The sequence below is a fragment of the Rhopalosiphum padi genome, chromosome 2 (genome assembly GCF_020882245.1).
Source record: "Rhopalosiphum padi isolate XX-2018 chromosome 2, ASM2088224v1, whole genome shotgun sequence".
Taxonomy (NCBI): domain Eukaryota; kingdom Metazoa; phylum Arthropoda; class Insecta; order Hemiptera; family Aphididae; genus Rhopalosiphum; species Rhopalosiphum padi.
In genome coordinates, this window is record NC_083598.1 from 5,899,728 (window position 1) to 5,920,904 (window position 21,177).

The window sequence follows — 21,177 nt, forward strand, 5'->3', positions numbered from 1 at the left end:
AATGTTTTATTGATTCTACAATATTTTTATCAATGCTATTTAAGCGAAATTATAGATTAAATTGATTAATTATTGATCGAAAATGTATTATAGATAGTTCGTATAATTTCACGAATACATATTATGTATTAAAGCACACAATTGTTGTATATGATAATATATTATTTATTTATTTTATTTTATTTAATAAACGCCATACAGTTTGTGATAGAATAAATAAATGTAACACAACAATAAGTAAATAATATAAACAGTAGTTAATTTACACAAGTTAATGAATAAATAGTAAAATATACAGTAGGTACCTATAAAATAAAAATAGTTAATAAATAAAAAAAATATGCCCAAATTCCATCATATAATACCATAGTGATAGTTAGTGTATTTAAAATTTTAAATAGAAATATATTAAGTAAATAGGTAGTTCAAACAAAGTAAATTTATAACAGTTTATGTGATATTGCAAGTGCAACAATACATACACATTATATAACCTACAGTGGGAACACTACGAACGACACGTACGTTGTTAGTTAGGTAGGTGTAGTATATAGGTATATATAATATTATATTATAAATTGTCTGGAGTGACAGATTTGGTCATCGTTGAGTAGACTGTGGAGAGGGAAATTTCGCATGTAAAACATCTTGTTGCGTCATTTTATTTAGTATTAGATAGGTAGTGTTGAATTAAACTAGCATATTCTAGTATTCTACATGCTAATTAATAATTATTATGATGTCAGTGATTAGTGTTTTTTTTTTTTTACTAAAGTCTATCAACGAAACTCATAAGACCGATCATACAAGGAAACCTATATTCTATACTCACATTTAACTTAATATAATTTTAAATAGGTAGGTATATATATTATTTTTAATCTGTAATAATATTGATCGATAACTTTAATTTTCCACTGTCTGTTTATGCAGATTGAACAGCTCTCAAAATTTGTTTATTTTTTAAATTTAGTAATCAAATTCTGCTGATTTGGTTTATGTTTAACCAAGTGATTAGGTACCTACCTACTATATAATATTGTCTTATTCGGCTGATGTCTTTAATAGTATAATATCATGTGTTTATAGGTTTCTACAACAGAAATATGTTATAGCACCATTATATTCATACACTATAGTAGGTAAGTCCTAAATTTTAGTCTAATTTATTACATATTAATTACATTTGTAAAGAATATTATACATAATACTATTATACTAGGTAGGTATATTTTAATCAAATATAGGTACGTGGAAAATAAATTAATTACGATAAAGTTTATCTGAATTTTTTTTTAAAGAATGTGTGACAAGTAACATATTTTTGTAATGTACTTACATACGAATGCTACAGCCACACCTATTTGCATAAACAAAAGAAAACATTTTCTACATAAAACTTAGTTTGTATTTACTATAAAATACATACAATTTACGAATTTACCTATAGGTGTTATTTAATCATAATTTATAAATTTATAATACATCTACTACTACTTATTGGTAAAGGTAACTGCAAGTACCTATATTAACAGTAATTATAATGGATATTGGATATAGATATATGTGATATATATGTGTGCATCAGCTATCAGGTACCTATATGAAATAGTTTTTAAATTATTTATGTCTACCTATAAACAATACTATAAATAGATAGGTTTATGTATATATATACCTATGAATAGATGCATTTATATCTGTTGTCGTATTTAACTGTACTGAAATTTAAAAATTACACTAATCTTGATAATTCGATACATATGGAATCATAATAAGTATAGGTACTACAGGATTTACGAAAAAACTACATATTTAAACAGAAATCGGGTAAAAATTAAAATTTATTTGTACTTTTATTAAATTTTGTGAGTACTGAGTAGATATAATTATTACCATTAACAACTTTAAAATTTTTGTTAAAATTCTAACAATATTATTGAAATAGGTATTCAATTACATTGAATTATTAAAGCGATAATCTAAAAATGTATATAACATTTTATATATTAGTAACTGAATGTGATAAAAATATACCGAAATGCCAGATTATCATGACTAAACTGAAGTTAAATTAGTTAATAACATAATATTATAGATGTTATAGGTACTATAACATTAATAAATAACTACTATTTGGTAGATATATTGTAAACGTATATTCATATATATTATACATAGTGGCAAGTGTGAAGTGACTCCGAATAGCAACTGTTGTGATTTGGCCAACACTCAAAAATGTTGTGAGATCACCACCCCAATTTCACTCATTAGTGGAAAAATTTTGCTTCTGAAACTTCCTTCTCCTCCTTATCCATCACCTCCTCCGCCACTAAGTTAACTAGTTTGTAGAGCATTCTTCAGCCACGCCGTCCAATTAAAATAGATATTTTTATTCAAAATAAAAATGTTAATTAAGTAAATATTTTAATTACAATTATACTGTCAATACTTTAAAAAATATATATAATATTTACTAATTGATTTCAAATCATTAATTATCAAAGTCTGGAGTGGTAAATCATTTGTTTAGAGGCGAGTGAGTCGATTTCAGTATAATTAAGTACTTATGGCGATTATGAATAATGAGCAACATAAATAGAAAAAGACTATGTATCTGAAACCGAAAAAACGGTGGTTAATTGTTTTAAATAAAGACAGAAGAATTGAAACCAGATTGCTTTACGAGGACATATCATATTATAAATACCACGTGTATAATAAGGAAGGGTGGAAGAAATTGGTATTGCCAGGAAAGACCCTAAAGATGGTCTATAATGCTAAAAAAATCCATTAGGTATTTTTGTTTAATGATTTTTGTTATTGGTCGTGTGTGTAATAAAAAAGTTCATCACCGACCTATTTTCGGTTTTTGCCTAAATTCACGGTAATGTATCTATATGTTTTGGGCAAACGTGGGAATGAAGTGTTGAACACGTCTTGTACCTCTTCTCCTCTCTTCTTCATTGAATCATGAATGATTTGGATTTCAGATGGATGACGCACATTACTTGTTACAGATGCCAAAATATAATCATAATATTCATGATTTTGTTTATAATAATAGTTATTAGTTGTATATAGGTAACATCCATATGAGAAAATGCAATATATTTCTGATTTCAATAAAATTGGAATTTTGAGTTATTAATAAATATTTGAGAAAAACTCGAATTTTTTACATAGTTCAAAATTGAAATATAAATTGATAGGGGGGGGGGGGAGAGTCCAAAGTACAAGGATATTCTCAGAAATTTTCACAGGAGGAGAAGCAATGTTTAAATATTTATATTTATGTATGATATACTTTTAAAAATATAGTATACATATGTATACTATATACAATACAAGTATTGGCCAATAACAGCAAGCGACCGAGATTTCGACTATTTTGTGTTAATAAAATTCTAGTGTACCCGTTTTGACCAAATATTTATTTTAGGTTCTGAGCGAAGCGAAGAATATATTAATTTTAGCCTTTAGGACAATGTATGTTTTTGGTTGTATTGATTTTAAACTTTGAGATTTTGAGAGAGTGGCTTTGGATAGAAAATTGGCACTACTACTTTAAAGAGATCAAAATATATAATTTATTTTGCTTTTATTACTACGGTATTTTAATATTATTTTTTCCCGAAAATATTGCATTTATTATATTATTATTTAATTATTATAGTAATTTTTATTTATACCATATTATATTAACTTTTGTAGACAAGTAACTCAGGTCTCAGAATTAAATAACATCTTTCTGTAAATTCCATTAAACATTAAATTGATTTTTAGCATAAAAAGATAATATCTTACAATAAATCAAAAATGTTATTGCGTATAATAAAATTAATTGCAATATAAGAAAAAGTTAAGTTCCCAAAAATAATGTTTTTAAATTATAATAAAATAATTTACATCGTTAGTATAAATATCGTTTATAAAAGTAATTACGTTCAAATTTGATCTTAAATGTACCTATATAAAAAATAATTGTCTATACATATTTTTTAGATTTGATAGTTATAGTATGAATTACTCATGTGGGATCTTGTATTAAATGTTCAAGAATTTTAACCCAATAAATAATTTTTCATCGACATTTATAAAAAAAAAAACAACTAAAAAACAGGTCAAATTAGTTTCCACCTTAAAATATTCGGTTTTAAATCTTTATTCTTTAGGTACTTGTCATCACTTATCCTACTCCTATTTCGTTTTTTTTTCAGTATTTAATAATTTAAACAATATTTTATTCTTAAATATATTATTTTTAGTTTTAATATTTTACATATAGTTTATAATTTATAAATAATTTGACAAAATATAATTAATATGCAATATTATCAAATTAAAGTAATTCGACTATATCATTATTTAAATGACTAAGACATAATTATCAATAGTATTTGTCATGTATAAAAAATATATAATTATTTTTATACTTTAATAGTTCATTAAAAATAAATATTTAAAACAAACTGTTTTTTATTTATTATAATGATCGATGCATCACCAATAGGCAATAGTAATATTAATTTATCGTTTATTTTTTTTGTTTGAAGAATGTTAGGTACTTAAATTGGTGATAATTATTATTATTAGCATTAATTATAGTTTATAAAAATATAGATACTATTCTATTATCAATATGCTATAAGGTATAACATATAATATTTATTTAAAAAAGATAATACTAAATACACATAGTTCGCAGATTATAAAATGTCATTTATTATAATGTTTTTGTTAGCGACTTATGGTATAAATGTATAATGAATTAATGAATAATAATAATCTAAAATCTTGTCAAATTCTTAAACGAATAAATTTAGAAGCGTAGAACGTGTATAAATAAATAATATAATATTGTCAATTCTTGTAACTAAATTTCAATGTGTTTTAAACGTATAAACAGAGTAATTTTTAGCGTACAAGGGCAAGATATTAGTTTAATCATTGATTTTATTGAAAATTATATCAACATTTAGAAAATAATAATAGTATTTAATATTTATAATATACTTACCTATATAGGTAATACAGTATAATAAAAATACGTATATTATGTAAAGATAGAGGATTACAAAAGGAAAATTTTAAATTGTCTGATCATTTTGTTACCGATTATAGTAATTTAAATTCATTTTAACTTATTTATCTATCACTATATTGTCTATATTCTATATATTTAAAGCGAATTTTCTGTAATAAATTTAGATACATTTTATAATTACATATTAGAATGGTAAATTATAAATACATCGTATCATATGCATGTATAGTGTATATATTTCAATAACACATATATATATATATAATATTTTATTATAAAGTTATAATAATTATATAACCAGTGCCAAAGCAATGAGAAGTTTAGGGGGTTTGTGACGATCGTCGACCCCTCACTTATTTAAACACATCTTATAGTGTGATATATTCAGTCTCATATATTCATATTATTGATTAATGATTTTAGACGAAATAATAATTTATTATAATTGAAATTTATGGTTGAATAATGTAATTTTATAAGCCTGATGGTAGCATATAACTTGCTATTAATAATATTTAAAATTATAGCTAACAAGTAATGTTAACAATAAGTAATAACTGGATAATACCTATATATAACATTTGGTGGGGGGGTCAAAGCTCATGAATATTCTTATTATGATATAGGTATCCTCAAATATAAGATTTACTATATAAACTATTTATCATGGTTCATGACAGTGTCATATCATATCATATTTAATGGTAATTGCCATAATAGTATTCATGCATAATATATTGCCTTAGTGTAATAAATTATACAAAATTAACTCTATTTTATTAAATATATATTTTACTTAATACTTATCAAAATAATAATAATGTATACAAAATTACCTATACAAGCAAAGAAAATATTATTAAGCATAAGTAAGCAAAGAAATATTTATTTTTACGCTTCCGTAGTAATTTAAATTACATAAAATGTCGGAAGACTTACACTGATTAGCACTAGACTCTCATTTACAAGAACGCTTTTTGTTATTTATAATCTTGATCGCATCATTTGACATAATATTATGGCTTGCAATTTTTCTCATTATTTTGGAATCGTTTGACATCTCATTCGGAGCTATATATTATAATTTATAACGATAATAGACCATCATCAAACTGGTTATGATTTTGCAAAGTACCTACCATATTTAATACTGTTGAGTAGAATAGGTTATTGAGAATAAAAGCAAGAAAATGTTTGTAATACAAAATGCATTTAAATATTAAATTTAAGAACGTGTATATAGACAACGGGTCGCATAACTCGACTGACTGTCTATATTCATAATTGTGTAATATGTATAGGTATATCATAAACCTACTACTACTACTTCCATAATAAAATAAATGTGCATAATAAGCACTTATAACTAAATATAGATATTATGTGATTATACTTAATTATAGTGTGTGCTATTTTACATATAATAATTTATACAGAGTGTCTTATTTAATTTCAATAATTATCAATAGTATATACCTAGAATTATGTTCATCTTCAATTGAAATTACAGCAAAAATATTATATTTCTCAAATTCACTCAGCTTTTGTCATCTGTTGATATTGATTAGTCACTTTCATGTATCTCTAACATTCGCTGGGTCTGGTAGACATTTATGGATAAGGTTTTAAGTTTAAATTGTAAAGTAATTATTATTTGATAACATTATATTTTACATTCTTTCTAATTTAATTCTATGACAGTTGATAGTGTTACTAATAGTGACAACAGCGCATAGTAGATATTATAAAAAGAGATAATATAAATTATAAACGTATGGAATTTAAAAATTTAACATTATCCACGATACACTTATTTCAACATTATCCAATTATTAACACCTTTCGTAACATATATAATAAGTATATATATTCATTTATTTTTCCACATTAACTTTGACACCCATTTTCAATTTTGTATAATGGTTGAATTTCTAAAAATAGTTTCTAAGAACTTGCAACTTGCCTACATAAACCGTATAAATCTTAATTATAAATTATAAATATCTCAATTTTTAGATACCTTTTAGTCGTTGTTAATTATTATGTTATACGATCGTTATAGGTTACTTACACCAAGTTATGTTTAATTTTGTCTCCAAAATCTAATAGCTAACAAATAATTTCCTGATTACAACAATGAATGAATTATTAACAAATAAATTGTTAATACCCGATATACTGACAAATTGTCTTGTATTAAAAAAAAAATGTTAATTTATTAATCTAAAAACGTACGACAGAATTGCCTAACTAAAACCCCTTTATATTCAGAGTATATCAATACGCCTATACTACGACGTCTTGTGGTGAACGACGAACGTCATTATCAGACTCAAAGTGCAGTGTTGGTATTACTTCTGATAAGTTTTTGTTTTTTTTTCTTGATATTATTATTATTTTCATTATTATTGTTATTATTATTATTATTATTATTATTATTGTAGTGTCTTGATTGTCGATGCGCCGACTCCGAGCGCCGAGTACTTCAAGTAGTAAACACTAAATAGTGAGCCTTACTGCCGACTGCTGTAGTGTTTAGAAGCCAGTAGTCTATAGTCATTAGTGTAATAGTGTGCGCTACTGGCGACTAAAGTCGTAGTCGATAGGTGCGCGTAGTCGTTAGATGCTTTCGTAGTATATTGTCCAATAATTTGGATATTTATTTATAATATTTTTTTTTTTATAAAATTTATAGTTTAAGAATAGAGACTAGAAAGGTCTACAGTAATCGACTGAAACAATTGAAGAATGGCTGACTGACGTAAAATTGTTATCAACGAAAAATGCTTTTTCTTGAGAAATAACTACCGAATCATTTTTCAATAATATTTCAAATATTCTCATCGGATCCGGACATTGTTGCACGATGACTAGATCGTCGTAACACCTACTACCCTTCCAGCTGACTTAATCCATTTGTTGGCATTGTCTTTGGACCATATTCTACGATTTCTCCAAATATCTCACATTAGGGTAGGTACTTGGGGTACAGCAAATTAAATAAGAGGCTTAGCCAAATTTTAAGCTGAGACTAATAAAAAAAAAAGTTTTGCAAGACATAAGAACTAAAAGTATGTTAAAATATAATTTATTGAATACTTAATATTTTAGACTGAACAAGGTATGTCTTATTTTATATATTATATGTATTACATTTACTAATTTATTAATTCCTTAACTCAGGACCTTAAACATATTAAATATTTTCAATTAATAATCGCCATACTTATACATGTCACTAGGCACCACCAACTTACTTTGTTCATATAATTTTTATTAAAAAACTATAGATTTGGCACCTATAGGAAACTACAGGTATAGAAATAACTAGGTAGTAGTTGGAAAATAACCATCCATCACTTCAGGAGGACTTGCTACTTGTGTTTGGTCGATGTACTTTTCTAGAATAAGTGTTTTATTGGCTTGATTCAGGTGTTTTGGGTTCAGCAGTGGCAAATACAATGTCAAAAGTCATCGATCTGTATGAGTTCCTGCTGGAAGCAGAACTCCATCAGTACTATTCAGAGATCAAAAACGACTTGAAGGCAAGTTTAGACAACTGGAGTACTAATTGAAAATGTTTTATTAATGATAGCATGTCATTTGTTTTTAGGTGATGACTGTACCTCAAGTAAAGTTTGTCACTGAGGACGACCTGTATCAGATAGGCATGACAAAGCCAGAGATTAGACGCTTAAAAAAGTATTTCCAAAAGTATTATCCACAAAATTATTTTTCCAAGTTCAAAAAAGTAAACAATTACTATGATTTTGTTTTGTAATTGTTTTATACAAATTGTTAATGTGTACGTCTAAATTTTAGTTAATTTCTTCAAAAGATAATAAAGAACAGTGGAGCGATAGTTCTGGTTCACAAGATACACTGAAACCTATATATGAAAAGCGACCGCCAGCTCGTGTTCCTAATAAACATATTATTCCAGCTGATTCCATAACTATTAACAAGGAGTTAGGTGTAGGCGAGTTTGGTGTAGTCCAGCAAGGTGTTTGGACCAATGAAGGAGACAGGGTTAGTTTTAAATGCATAATATATATTTTTTTTTCATAAATTTTAATTTTGAAGATTTTTTATAGATTCAAGTTGCCATAAAATGTTTGAGCCGAGAACGTATGCAAAATAATCCTATAGAGTTTTTAAAAGAGGCAGCCATTATGCATAGCATTGATAATGAACATATTGTACGGTTGTATGGAGTAGTTTTGGACACTGAGGCCTTAATGCTAGTAATGACATGTTTTTTTTTTATAAATTGTTTAAGAAACAGGTAATTAATTAGTATTAAAATTATGTGATTTAATTTTTAGGTAACAGAGTTAGCACCTTTAAGATCTCTTTTAGAGTGTTTAAAAGAACCATCACTTCGTGCAAGTTTTCCTGTAATGTCATTATGTGATTTTGCCATACAAATATGTAACGGAATGCATTATTTGGAAACCAAAAGATTAATACACAGGTATTTTATTCTAAAGTTGGGTGTTTCAATCAAATATCTTTTGTTACTTTTTTAGAGATTTAGCTGCTAGAAATATATTAGTGTTTACAAAGAACAAGGTGAAAATATCAGATTTTGGATTATCACGGGCACTTGGCGTTGGTAAAGACTATTATCAAACAAACTTTAATGTGAATCTGAAATTACCAATCGCCTGGTAATAATATTTTGAATTTTTTTTACTCAATGTACATTATTTGAATTAGTTCTTGAGCATATTTAATATTTATGGTTTATATAGGTGTGCACCCGAGTGTATAAGTTATTTACGTTTTACTTCATCTTCTGATGTATGGGCATATGGTGTTACTTTATGGGAAATGTTCAGTTATGGCTTTCAGCCTTGGGCAGCGCTCACAGGACAACAGATACTTGAGGCTATTGATGAACCTAATTTTCAGGTAGTTTAAGCTTTAAACACTAACGTTTTTATTTTATTAAATTATACATTTTTATATTTCAGAGATTAGAACAGCCTGATTGCTGCCCAAAAGAATATTTCAATGTCATGACTAAATGTTGGCAACATGATCCTGCTAAAAGACCTAAATTTTCTGATTTGGTATCAATTTTACTTGATGTAAGTACAATTGGCTGTTGATGTTAAACATTATTTTTTATCACCAGTCATTTTTATGAAATATTTATTACATTAGTGTAAACCTGAGCAAGTGCAAACTGTTGTTAACTTTGAAGATAAAAAAAGAGATATGATCCAGTATACTATTGGAGAAGTTATAACAGTTCTAGATAAATCGTAAATATATCACAAATTCAAATAAATAATGAATAAAAATGATATATCAATATCAATAATATAATTTTTGTTTATGTAGACCTGGTGTTCCCACCTTATGGAAAGGTGTATTGTGCAATGGAAAAACTGGTTTTTTCAATCCTTCTAATACTGTGGCTTATTTAGGTTTAAATTTACCATCTAACAGAAATTCAGAATTCACTAGAAATGGTAACTAATAAATTACAAGTTTACATTTACATTTATTTATATGTATTTATTTAAATTATATTACAGACTCAAAGTATACATCCCGACGTAGTCGTCTAAGGATTGATATGATATCTTGTCCTCAAGGTGATGTTAAACATATGGGACATGTAGGTTTAGATGGTGCATATTTCGGAGATATTGAATTCATGAGTACAAATGCACCAAAAGTAATTAATAGTTAATACTAACAAAACAATAATGTTTCTGTTTGTAATTTATAGTTCATGTATTATTTCATACCTCATTTAGTATAATCATTTACCACATCAAGTTGTTGCTCCATATAAACCACAAGAAGACTGTGCTAGTGTTAGTGATTCACCAACTTCAATTAAGGCCTGCTCAGATCGTGCTCCTTTACTTAATGGTGATAAATCAGAAAGCAAAAAAAATGGTATTTATTAATGATTGTAATAATATTTGCAGTATAATAATTATTATTTTTACTATTAGTAGATTTAACAACCTGGTTAGATAAAAACAAGTTGTCAAAAATTTTAACTGACCACGAATACCATGAAATTAGTGATGAAGATACGGTTGCTGAAAGTCCTAGGTTTGAAGTAAGTCTTTTGAAAAAGTTCTGAAGTTTAATTTGATAAATGTTATTTATGTTATAATAAATAGATAAATTTATGTTAAAATGTGTATTATTAATAATTTTAGTTACCTAAGATTTATATTTTAATTCAAATTTTTCATCAGTAATTATTATTTTAAAATAAAAAACCTTTTTTTTATTTTAGAAAACTTTTGACTTTGGACCAAGTCTTGTTGAAGAAATGGAAACTATGTTTAGAACTATAAGTACTAATGGAGTCAGTAACTATGCTGTATCTCCACCAAGGTCTCCACTTGATCCTTTGGATACAAATCACAGAAATGAATTACGAGAAATTGCAGCTACTATTGCTGCTGCTGTAAATTCAAAATCAAAAAAGAAACAAGCTACGGTAAAATTCAAGATAAAATAATTTAAAGACTAAAATTTGAAGTTATATCTAGTATTCCAGTCTTAATAAATTAATTAAGATTTTGTAATATGCTATAATATACAAATATTTCTTAAGGTCAAACCGATATCTGCTTCTGACGAAAAGAGTCTCGATTCTGCTATTGCAATGGCCAATGAAATGGCCAGTCGCTCTATGGGATCTGATATAGAACAGCCACATCACCAGATACCTGAATCTCCATCATCGCCAAGCAAACGTAAATTCATGTTCAAATTTCCTCCTCCAATTGGATCTATTACGAAAACCCCAAAACACGAAATAAAGACGTTCACTGACGAAGCTGCTTCCATTCCGGACATTCAGGTAAATAATTATTGTAACTATTTGTATATGTGCTCCTAACTGCTGTTACAATACTAATCTATAAAATATATCTCCCCTGTTTTATTCCTTCCGATACGTTTATATTCATCGCTTGTAGTCTTGTAGTAGTTTACATTCATTTTCGTCATTTATCAGTGCCGAATCTTTGTTGGATACTGCACCGTTTCGTCTGCCCTTGTGGGATAAGGCATCCACAGAATTCTATTTTGCGCGCTCTAGAGAGTTATTGACAAAGGCTTCTCCCAGTATAGGTTCACTTGATTACATATCTTGTAATTCATTGAAGACTATTGAACGATCCAACGTCGATTCTACAGAAACGTTAGTTGGTGAACAGTATTCATGTCCCAGTTCACCTAAACTAAGAAATAAAACAAAAAATGTCGAGACGTTTCGAGCAAATACGCTCCCCAATACCAAAAAATGTGATAAATTGAGACGGAGTTTGTCGGATTCTGAGAGTAGCGTATTATATATTTCCAACGATGTCTTAAATAAAGTTCCTATAAATGTTTGTATGATCGATGACGAAACCGCTGAACTCTAAGTAGTAGTATTTGTAATTGCTTATAATATTTTGTAGTAGTTGTTATGTATTAATGGTATCTAATAAACAGTAGTATAGTTTCTGTGCAGATAGTTGAATTTTAGTGATTTCATTTTGAGATTATTGTTTCATTGCAATAACTAATAAGTAATAACTTATGATTTTTCTGTTAAAAAGATTTTCCTCTTACTATTTTTATTTATTTTTCTTTGATTAATTGCATATTTTATAGAAATATGTACAAAATACATCGATATTTTATAAAAGTTAAAATAAAACAATTTTTTATCTTTGCCCCCTATATTTTTAAGTGGTCGGTATTAAAATAATAAAAAATAATAGATATTCGTATGTTAACACATTATGTATTCGCTGTATACGGTTTATTAATACTAAACCAGCTGTAACCTGTAAATCATGATATTTTGATATGCATTGCTGGACCTGTTGATAATGATAATAGTTATTTCTCTGCTTTATAGTATTTACCGCTGCGCCTTTCTCTGGTAAATAACTGAAATTGTTTAACGAAATGCACACATGGGCTCAAATACACTTTATTTATATAATAATTTAAATTAATATGATGCTTGTTGCATACTGTACAGTGTACAGTATACACAGATGGTGGAGTAATAATGTTTTGTATTTTACCAGAAATGTTGTACCTACTTGTATAGTGAAACTTAAATTGCTTACTCATGTACTCCATTTGTGTTTATATATATATGGGTTTTAAGTACAAAATCTCTAGCTGGTTATTTGTATTTAAAAGTCATGGATAATATTGTGTATTATACATAATATATTATAAATTTTAATCAAAACTAATAAGTTCTTAATTTATGATCTAAATTTTTTTTTTTTTTATTAAGGTAAAATTAAAATAAAGTAATTGCTTGCAGTAGAATGATTGTTAAATATTAAAAATAAACCAACGTTTAAATTTAAAATAAATTGCCTGCAAATTTAATAATTTAATTTATTTCGTACGTATTAAACTCACATGAACAATATAATATGCCGTAAGGCATATAAGCATTACTAATTTGTAGTTGATTTAATCCATTGACTGGTATGTCGTAACATTTAATTAAAAAATAATACATATTAAAATATTTTGTTTTAATATTACGGATATATGAAAAATAAGTAATAACTGCCCAATTTTATTCAATATACATACGCATGTGCGTGTAAACAAACTAGCACTAAATGGTTAAAATAGAATATATTCTTTTCAATCGTAACTCTTAAATTTATAAGTAGTACAAATACTACAAATCTCAATCTAATCTATAAAGATAGCATGTGATTTATAATTTTGAAAATTTATATAAATATATAATATTATATAGTGCCTTTATATAACGAAACTTTTTATAACCTGAAACTGTAATTTTGCTGTTGGCTTGTTTACCAATAACTATTATTATAATTTTTCATATAATGCTCAAATTTATTTTATAGTTTTATACATATTAAATATATTTTGTTTGGTAAAAATAGTTTCGTTAGTAGTATTTTTTTAAATTAGATATTTTTTTTTAATGCAGTTTTTTTGTTTTTTAGTTTATTTTTGTGTTTTATTTATTTATTTTTTTTTTTGCTTCCCATTTATCCTTCTATCACCATCCATCGGTTTCCTACACTCGCGCTTGCATAGGGATGTTTAACTGAAGAAGCTAAACAAGCATATAATGGTCTTATCGAAAAACCTACCACCGCCATAGATGGCGGCGTTACCAATTCGTTGAGAATACTCAAAAAATCCACAACCCCAGTGGCTAAACCGAAGTTCAGGCTAAACAAGAATGACAATGGGTAAATATAATCAGTTTATTGTAGTAATATAATAATGTAAGCTCCGTAAATATACGTAAAGACAAGAAGAATTCGGTCACAGAACGATATCAATCAAGTCCTATTTTTTTTTATATACAAAATCTTATCTACCACTCAAAGAACATTTAAATATATTCGATTCGGGTACAAGAATGAAGATTTTGAGTGATATTAAAGAGTACGTAGGTATTATAAACTATAGTTATAGGTATCTAAGAAGTAGGAAAAATAGTTTTTGGGTAAATAGGCGTTTCACACATCTGCGGGATAAGTTATTTGAACTTGAATGAAGGTTATAAAAGAGTTTTATTTTTTACTTTGTTTCAACGGGTTGTAAAAGTTATTGCTTTTCCACGCTTAGGATATGTTTATTACTATTAACTGGAATTAGACTGTTCATGTTCACTGTTCATGTTCACTATTAATTATTACTATTTATTAATAAATTTTAGTTAGTTTATTCTCACTATTTATTAACAGAAATATATTATAAATTTTAATACATATAAATATATAATACGTTATTGCATCATACAGAACTTTGCAGTCCGGCAGCACGATACCATCAGAAGACGTCGAAAATGATTCGAGTAAGTCCTGGTGATATTTCTGCGCACTAAAATTTCAGATTCTTTTTCACCTCATATTTATTAATTTTAATTTGTAGACTGTAACATCATACCGTTACCACCCAAAGATCCGAGAGCCGTACAGCAAATGACAGCGTTGAAACCAAGACACCAAAGGAAGTATCCATTGGTCATGCCAAACACCAGTGGAAGTGGTTCGACGTGCCAAGCGGCTTGCACGATGATGGTTTCAGATTTGGAAAATAAAAATGACGTTGTAGAAAGGAATCATTTCCAAGATCAGATGTAAGTGTTTTTACACCTCTATCGTTATTTGCTCGATTACTTCGATGCGCATTGTATACATTGTCCGATCGAAACGATTTAAAAGTTCTATGCACTAGCTGCTTCTTTATGGCTTGTAAGATGGAAGTCTGTATTAATCTGGAAAATCTATCAATTAAAAATGTAGGTAACATAATATATTGTGCTTTAAAGTTTTAAAGAGGTAATATTATCATTGTCAGTAGTAGTTCAAAAATACAAGTTGAAAAACTTATGTATAAACTCTCAATTTATAGCACATCCGTATTTTTAAATTTAATTTTTTATGATCTAATACTATGCTGTATTGGGTGATGATTTTTCTTTTTTAAAACTGAATAATATAATGGTAACCATAGTAAGATTTTTAGCATTAGAAAAATTAAAAATAAATGCAAGTAGTTAGATGGTTTGATTATATCAGTTTTTAATATTTTTTTTGTTTTTTATTCAGTTGCATTCCACTCGAACTTATTTACCTAATTAAAATGTTGAAAGATTTATTAGAATATTTTTGGTTAAACTAATATAAATAGATATAGTTTTTGAATCTTTTAAGTCTTATTTAGATTTTGAGAACATCAATTCGTATTTTTATAACAAAAACAATAATTTACATTTTTAAGGTGGTTTTTTAGATTTGGATTATAGAATCAACATTTATTTTACTGTTTATTTTGTAATCATCAAGAAGATTGTACTTAACTTTTTCAAATTTAATATTAAGTTTTAAATTATTTTCTTAACTATTAATATTTAGATTTTAAGTCTTATAAAAAAACGTATTTAACTTGCGCAACTCCGTCAAAAGAAAATGAACTCGTTTTAGATCATTCTCGTTTATTTCACTCGTTTCGGGTATACCATTAAGTTCCTCTGACAATAGCAGTTCTTTTAATAAGGTACGTTAAGTATGAAGAATACGACATTTTGAGTGATAGTAATTTGTTAATTTGTTTCACATTAAGTTTAATTTATTTTTATTATTAAAACCTAACCGTTCAATTAATTATTAAAAAAAAAAAACTAAAAAATGTTCTAAAAGGCTTATCAAACGTTTAACCTACTATATTATTATAATTTTCGAAATTTAGATTATAATTATTGAATACTTCCAGTACATTTTCACTCCCTAATTAAATTGGTTTTTTATTTAAATTTAGACTGAGTAAATAAGATATTATTAATAAGAAATATAACAGACTATATAGGTTCCCCACCGATTTATTTTCTATTCGTTTAAAAAGAAATTCAATATTATTTAAAATAATAATTTCATCAATAAATGTCGAGTTATTTTAAGTATTTGAGTCGCCATTTTCCATAGTTGGTCTAATGCAATTCCGTCACTTTTGATGTGATTTCTATAAAGATGAATTGTCAGCATTATAAATGCGGTGATTTCCTTGTCTATGCATACGGTTATTTTATATTAATTTTGCCTACTACCTCAAGTCTTAGAACCTTATTCGATTCGCAGCCGGAAACAAAATCGCATTACGTGTCGTATATTCGTCTATTATGTTGTCATCAATTTTTTGTTAATCGGTTTCTAATTTCTATTTTTGAAATTAATAATATTGTTATTAAAAATGTATGTGAGTGGCTATTGTTGTTATGAAACCGAGATTTATTGTGGTATTTAGTTACCTATATTGACAGTTGTAACCTGAAGGTTTATTAACAGGTTAGATGTAAGAAAAATTATTGTTAAATATTGAGATCTATGACTTGTTAGGATTCCGAATTCAAAATTAAACCACTAAAGTAAACAGGGAAATTAGAATAAATTGATTAATATTATTTTTGAAATTGCTTGAGAATATAAGTATGAAATAGATGAAAAGTTGGTTATGTAAAACAGTGCCGTACCCAGGATTTGTTTTCGGGGGGGGGGGGGGGCTTAAACATTCATACTTAACTTTATAGGAAAATAGAAAATAATTTAAAAACATATACATACTATTTTACTATTTAAAATAAAAGATTTCGGGGTAGACTTAAGCCCAAAAGCCCCCCTTGGATACGGCACTGATGTAAAATCATAATAAGATCTAAACAATTAAGTTGGGAAATTAAATTTAATGACATTTGAGTTTGAGACGGTTGGAGTACTGTTAAATTTATTATAATGCGGTTAGGTTAGAATAATCGCTAAAATCACCAATGTCACTATCGTCGTCTTCATCTCATTAAACGAGAAATCCAGATTTTAAAAGAACGTTCGGCACAGGGTTTTTTTTTAATTGTTTTGTTTTTAGACACGTATGCGAGTGTATGTGTCTCGTGTATGTTTATAACAGTTGTGGGCAAAATATAATTTATAATGATAAGTTAGATGTATTAGAATTAGATTAAGTCAATTGATATTTTAGTATTACCTACTACAACGTAGAATGAATCAATAGTTAAATGATAGCCACGGGAACTGGGCAAGAGCCATTGAGACTAATATAGTGTTTGATATACACATAACTGTATTGATTTTCATGTCGTTTTTTAAATTCGTTTTTAGTGCTCCTGAAGTGAGTTTTGACGAGAGAATCGCGCTAGAACTAGACGCTCTGGACCAATTGGGCGCCGTAGAATCACCGGTCGCCGAACGGCAAGTACACTCTTTCCCGGTGATGCATGAACCCGGCTGCGATGAAGAGGAAAACTGTGAGCAGCGAAAAACGTTCGACAGCAAAGTTGCCGATGTCGAGAGTCGACCGGAACACGGCCGAGGTCTGGACTGCGACGAAGTCAGAATAATGATCAAAGTTCTCGGGACCAAAGTACGTATTTATTTCGTTCATAAATAATAAGTAATAACCAACGATATCGTCGTATTGTTGATTTCCGCGATATTAATTTTTTTCCTTATCGCAGGTGTCCGGTGAACAGTGTTTAGACAAGTTAAGAGCTACTGGTTGGGATGTACACCATGCGATAAAATTGGCCAAATTAGAAGCAGCTCTGGAGGCCGCGGGCTATGTCAATATCAAGCACAGCGTGTGCTTGAACGCTTTGGAAAATACCAATTGGGATATAGTCAAAGCGGCCAGTGGTATTATCGATAACATGATGGCAACCATAAATAAAAGTAGTATCTTAGTGTAACGTCAGCAATATTAATATACAATGTGCCAAACTACTTATCCCAACGCGATATTTAAAATATATTTCGAATAACGTTTTTTTTTTTCGGGAAATGTATTATTTATTAAGCTTTATAAGTTATAAAATATTTTTTATTTAACATGGGATTTAAAATACTTGCCAATTATGTATATTGTAAGACTTCATTTATTTCCTGACCAATATTTTTAAATTTCTTATTGTTTTTTTTTTTTTCATTATTACCCTGTATAAGTTCCTGTTCTTACTCGACTCTTACTTTATATGAATGAAAATCAAATTATAAAATAAGATTAAACATTAATTATTATTTTTATTATTATTAATATCAAAATACATGTTATAAAAAAATATATATACATACATAAGTATAAATATAAATGCTATTTTTAATCACTTATTTTACACAAAAGTAATTTAATAGACTTTTGTATTACTTTATATTTTTATACTTTAAATATATTATATACATATTTGTATGCACTTGGTTAATTTATTATGTGCGGAACAGCGGAACAAAATAGAAACAACTTTACATGGTTGTCTAATATGTTTTTTGATGTTTAATTCCAATCGGTTAATACAAATTGGATAAGAGTTTACATTTGATACTTATTCATTGTCACGGGTCACCACAAATCCCTTAATGAATGGTAAGCCAATCCCGACTTTTTCCTGATATGATATGTAGTCTTCTCCAAAGAAATTCAAGAGTGTGATTTCCTCGTAGTAGATTCGATCCTTGAAAAATTTCCAGCTGGCCAGAGCATATGCCACCACGCACACAGGATTGATCATAACGATCTAAAAAGATGTAATAAAATATTTAGTCTACATGTTTTATTATTGACCATGATCATTTTTTTTTTTGTATACATTACCTGTGTGCCTATTGACCAGTAAAACCATCCAACATAACTAGGATGTCTGAACCATGAGTATACACCGTGAGTGACCAGTATATGTGTCTGTGCTTTTTCTTGTTGCACTAAATGCGTGAAGTTGTCTCTAGCAGTCCATATGGCACTTTTTCTCAACATTTCTCCAAAAGCGCATAGCACAAGACCAAAATAACTAATTTCATGAATAGCTTTCATATCTGAGAAAAATAAAAACATAACTATTGTTATTTATTTAGATTTATAGTATAATATAATATCTATATCTAGCTGGATTTTTACATTGAACTTTAGTCTGAACTCTGAAGTATTATTTGTTTTTATTTGCAATAATTTTAAAATTATTATTGTTGTATAGTATAGATAACTAAATAAATAAAAATATACCTTACTCTTAAATTTATTAAAAACATAAATGATGAAAATATTCTAATATACTTTCAAGACTTCATTACCAGGTAAGAAGTAATGCCACAGTAAATATTCCAGCCAACTGGTTGTGGCAGCTACACCATACGCAATACTGTGATTCAACATGAACGATGAAGACGTTAGACTTTTAGGATTACACACAGCTATGCTGAGGAACTCTGAGTAATGAAATATGGCCATCACACATATGTACCTGAATGCAAAAGAAATTAAACAAACTTTGTTAAAAAGAAGTATACAATATTTTGATTTGTTTATTAGATACAAGACAATTAAAAACAAATGTTGGAACTTAAGTTTCTACATGTTTTTGTAATAATTGTATAGATACCGGGATTTATTATTATAAAATAGTTGGCTTATAATGATAACTAAAAATATTTCTATAAATCAAATAGTATGGTAGACAAAAAACCATACATTTTCTTATTCATACCTAACTATCAATATTTTTAATGAAGACAATTTTTAATATTTCATATAGTACTATAATAGAAGTTACGTACAAACTTTTATCAAAATCCAAGTTGGATACAGTTCAGTATGTTTCTTATATGTTTAACTTCATTCTGAACTGATATGTATCATGTATCATATGTTCTATTTCATTATTTATCAACTTTTGTCTCAGTTTCAAACAATAATCAATTATGTCATAGTAAATTCCCATGCTATTTCAAATGTATTGTTTGAAGTGTGTACAAAAATTTTAAAACTGAGTATAATATATCATTATAAATACAATTGTGTTTATTGCAAACTAATGGGTTAATTTGGGTTTCTTAAAATTGACATTCATTACCATCCAAAAGGCTTCCACGAGGCTGGTGCTTGGATCGAGATCAACAATCCTGCAGCCATGGCCAAACCCAAGAATAAAGCCTGGGCACAAACCTGAAAAATTTGCAGACAAGAATATGTTAGAATAGGTAAATTTTTAATTACATACTGTTGGAGACACAGTAGTCCATACAGTGATCGCAACACTCACTTTATAAGTGATACCTCTGTTGACAACGCGTACCAAGACATTGGAAATAGCTGCATACACAATAAACAAATGCAACGGGTTCACAATAGTAAGGTCCGTGTAGATATCCAGCAAGACGCTATTTTGGATTAACAACCACACGAACAAGACAGACAAGCCCAACAGAAAACCGTAAACACTAACGATACCATTTTTTGAAATCATTTTCCAAATATTTAGTTAAAAGATGGTGATAGATCCACGGCTTTACGCTTTACATTTTATTATTATCACAAATAGGGTAGTCTAGTTAGTACTCAGTACTACTTACTACTCAGTAGTTGGTGACCTCTGAACATCATAAAAATTAAATTCATAAACAGCATTGATGTATTTGGGTTTCTGAAACCTTGCCGGTATTTACTATTTACTATGTAATTTACTTTTATTCTACTACTTCATTAATTCTATTATGATTTACGTTTTTTGATAAGATTATAGACCTTATCTCTTGCCTTCCAAACATTGGAATTTGATATTATATCAATACAACAATAACACA

The 21,177-nt window shown here is 27.7% G+C and overlaps 2 protein-coding genes across 7 annotated transcripts; one reads left to right on the forward strand and one right to left on the reverse strand.

Moving 5' to 3' along the window:
* The first annotated feature begins 689 nt into the window (after positions 1-689).
* LOC132923480 (activated Cdc42 kinase-like) lies at positions 690-18,793 on the forward strand. Of its 6 annotated transcripts, none has more exons than XM_060987508.1 (22): positions 690-858; positions 1,090-1,142; positions 8,480-8,592; positions 8,661-8,798; positions 8,870-9,076; positions 9,142-9,291; positions 9,373-9,521; positions 9,577-9,717; positions 9,802-9,961; positions 10,024-10,140; positions 10,217-10,317; positions 10,397-10,527; positions 10,594-10,736; positions 10,819-10,963; positions 11,023-11,132; positions 11,316-11,522; positions 11,640-11,888; positions 14,123-14,280; positions 14,839-14,891; positions 14,969-15,176; positions 17,710-17,971; positions 18,066-18,793. In XM_060987508.1, exons 3-22 carry the CDS (start codon positions 8,509-8,511, stop codon positions 18,294-18,296), a joined length of 3,144 nt encoding a protein of 1,047 aa, XP_060843491.1. In that variant the 5' UTR covers positions 690-858; positions 1,090-1,142; positions 8,480-8,508; the 3' UTR covers positions 18,297-18,793. The 6 variants fall into 6 exon arrangements, with proteins under 6 accessions (XP_060843491.1, XP_060843488.1, XP_060843489.1 ...); XM_060987505.1 differs by lacking the exon at positions 690-858 and adding an exon at positions 984-1,018; XM_060987506.1 differs by lacking the exon at positions 690-858 and adding an exon at positions 984-1,018 and having other exon boundaries at positions 11,026-11,132.
* Positions 18,608-21,098, reverse strand: LOC132923481 (protein-S-isoprenylcysteine O-methyltransferase). Its single transcript, XM_060987511.1, has 5 exons — positions 20,637-21,098; positions 20,448-20,539; positions 19,669-19,838; positions 19,196-19,413; positions 18,608-19,118 (listed from the first exon to the last, which is right to left on the reverse strand). Exons 1-5 carry the CDS (start codon positions 20,838-20,840, stop codon positions 18,927-18,929), a joined length of 876 nt encoding a protein of 291 aa, XP_060843494.1. The 5' UTR covers positions 20,841-21,098; the 3' UTR covers positions 18,608-18,926.
* Between the last annotated feature and the right edge of the window lie 79 nt (positions 21,099-21,177).

Coding starts and splice junctions, on each gene's coding strand:
- LOC132923480 (XM_060987505.1), top strand. CDS start 999: ATGTTTAACCAAGTGATTAG. Junction 1,143..8,479: donor ATATTCATACACTATAGTAG/GTAAGTCCTAAA, acceptor GGCTTGATTCAG/GTGTTTTGGGTTCAGCAGTG. Junction 9,522..9,576: donor ACCAAAAGATTAATACACAG/GTATTTTATTCT, acceptor TTACTTTTTTAG/AGATTTAGCTGCTAGAAATA.
- LOC132923481 (XM_060987511.1), bottom strand. CDS start 20,840: ATGATTTCAAAAAATGGTATCGTTAGTGTTTACGGTTTTCTGTTGGGC. Junction 19,839..20,447: donor TCGTGGAAGCCTTTTGGATG/GTAATGAATGTC, acceptor TTTTGCATTCAG/GTACATATGTGTGATGGCCA. Junction 19,414..19,668: donor GTGGCATTACTTCTTACCTG/GTAATGAAGTCT, acceptor TATTTTTCTCAG/ATATGAAAGCTATTCATGAA.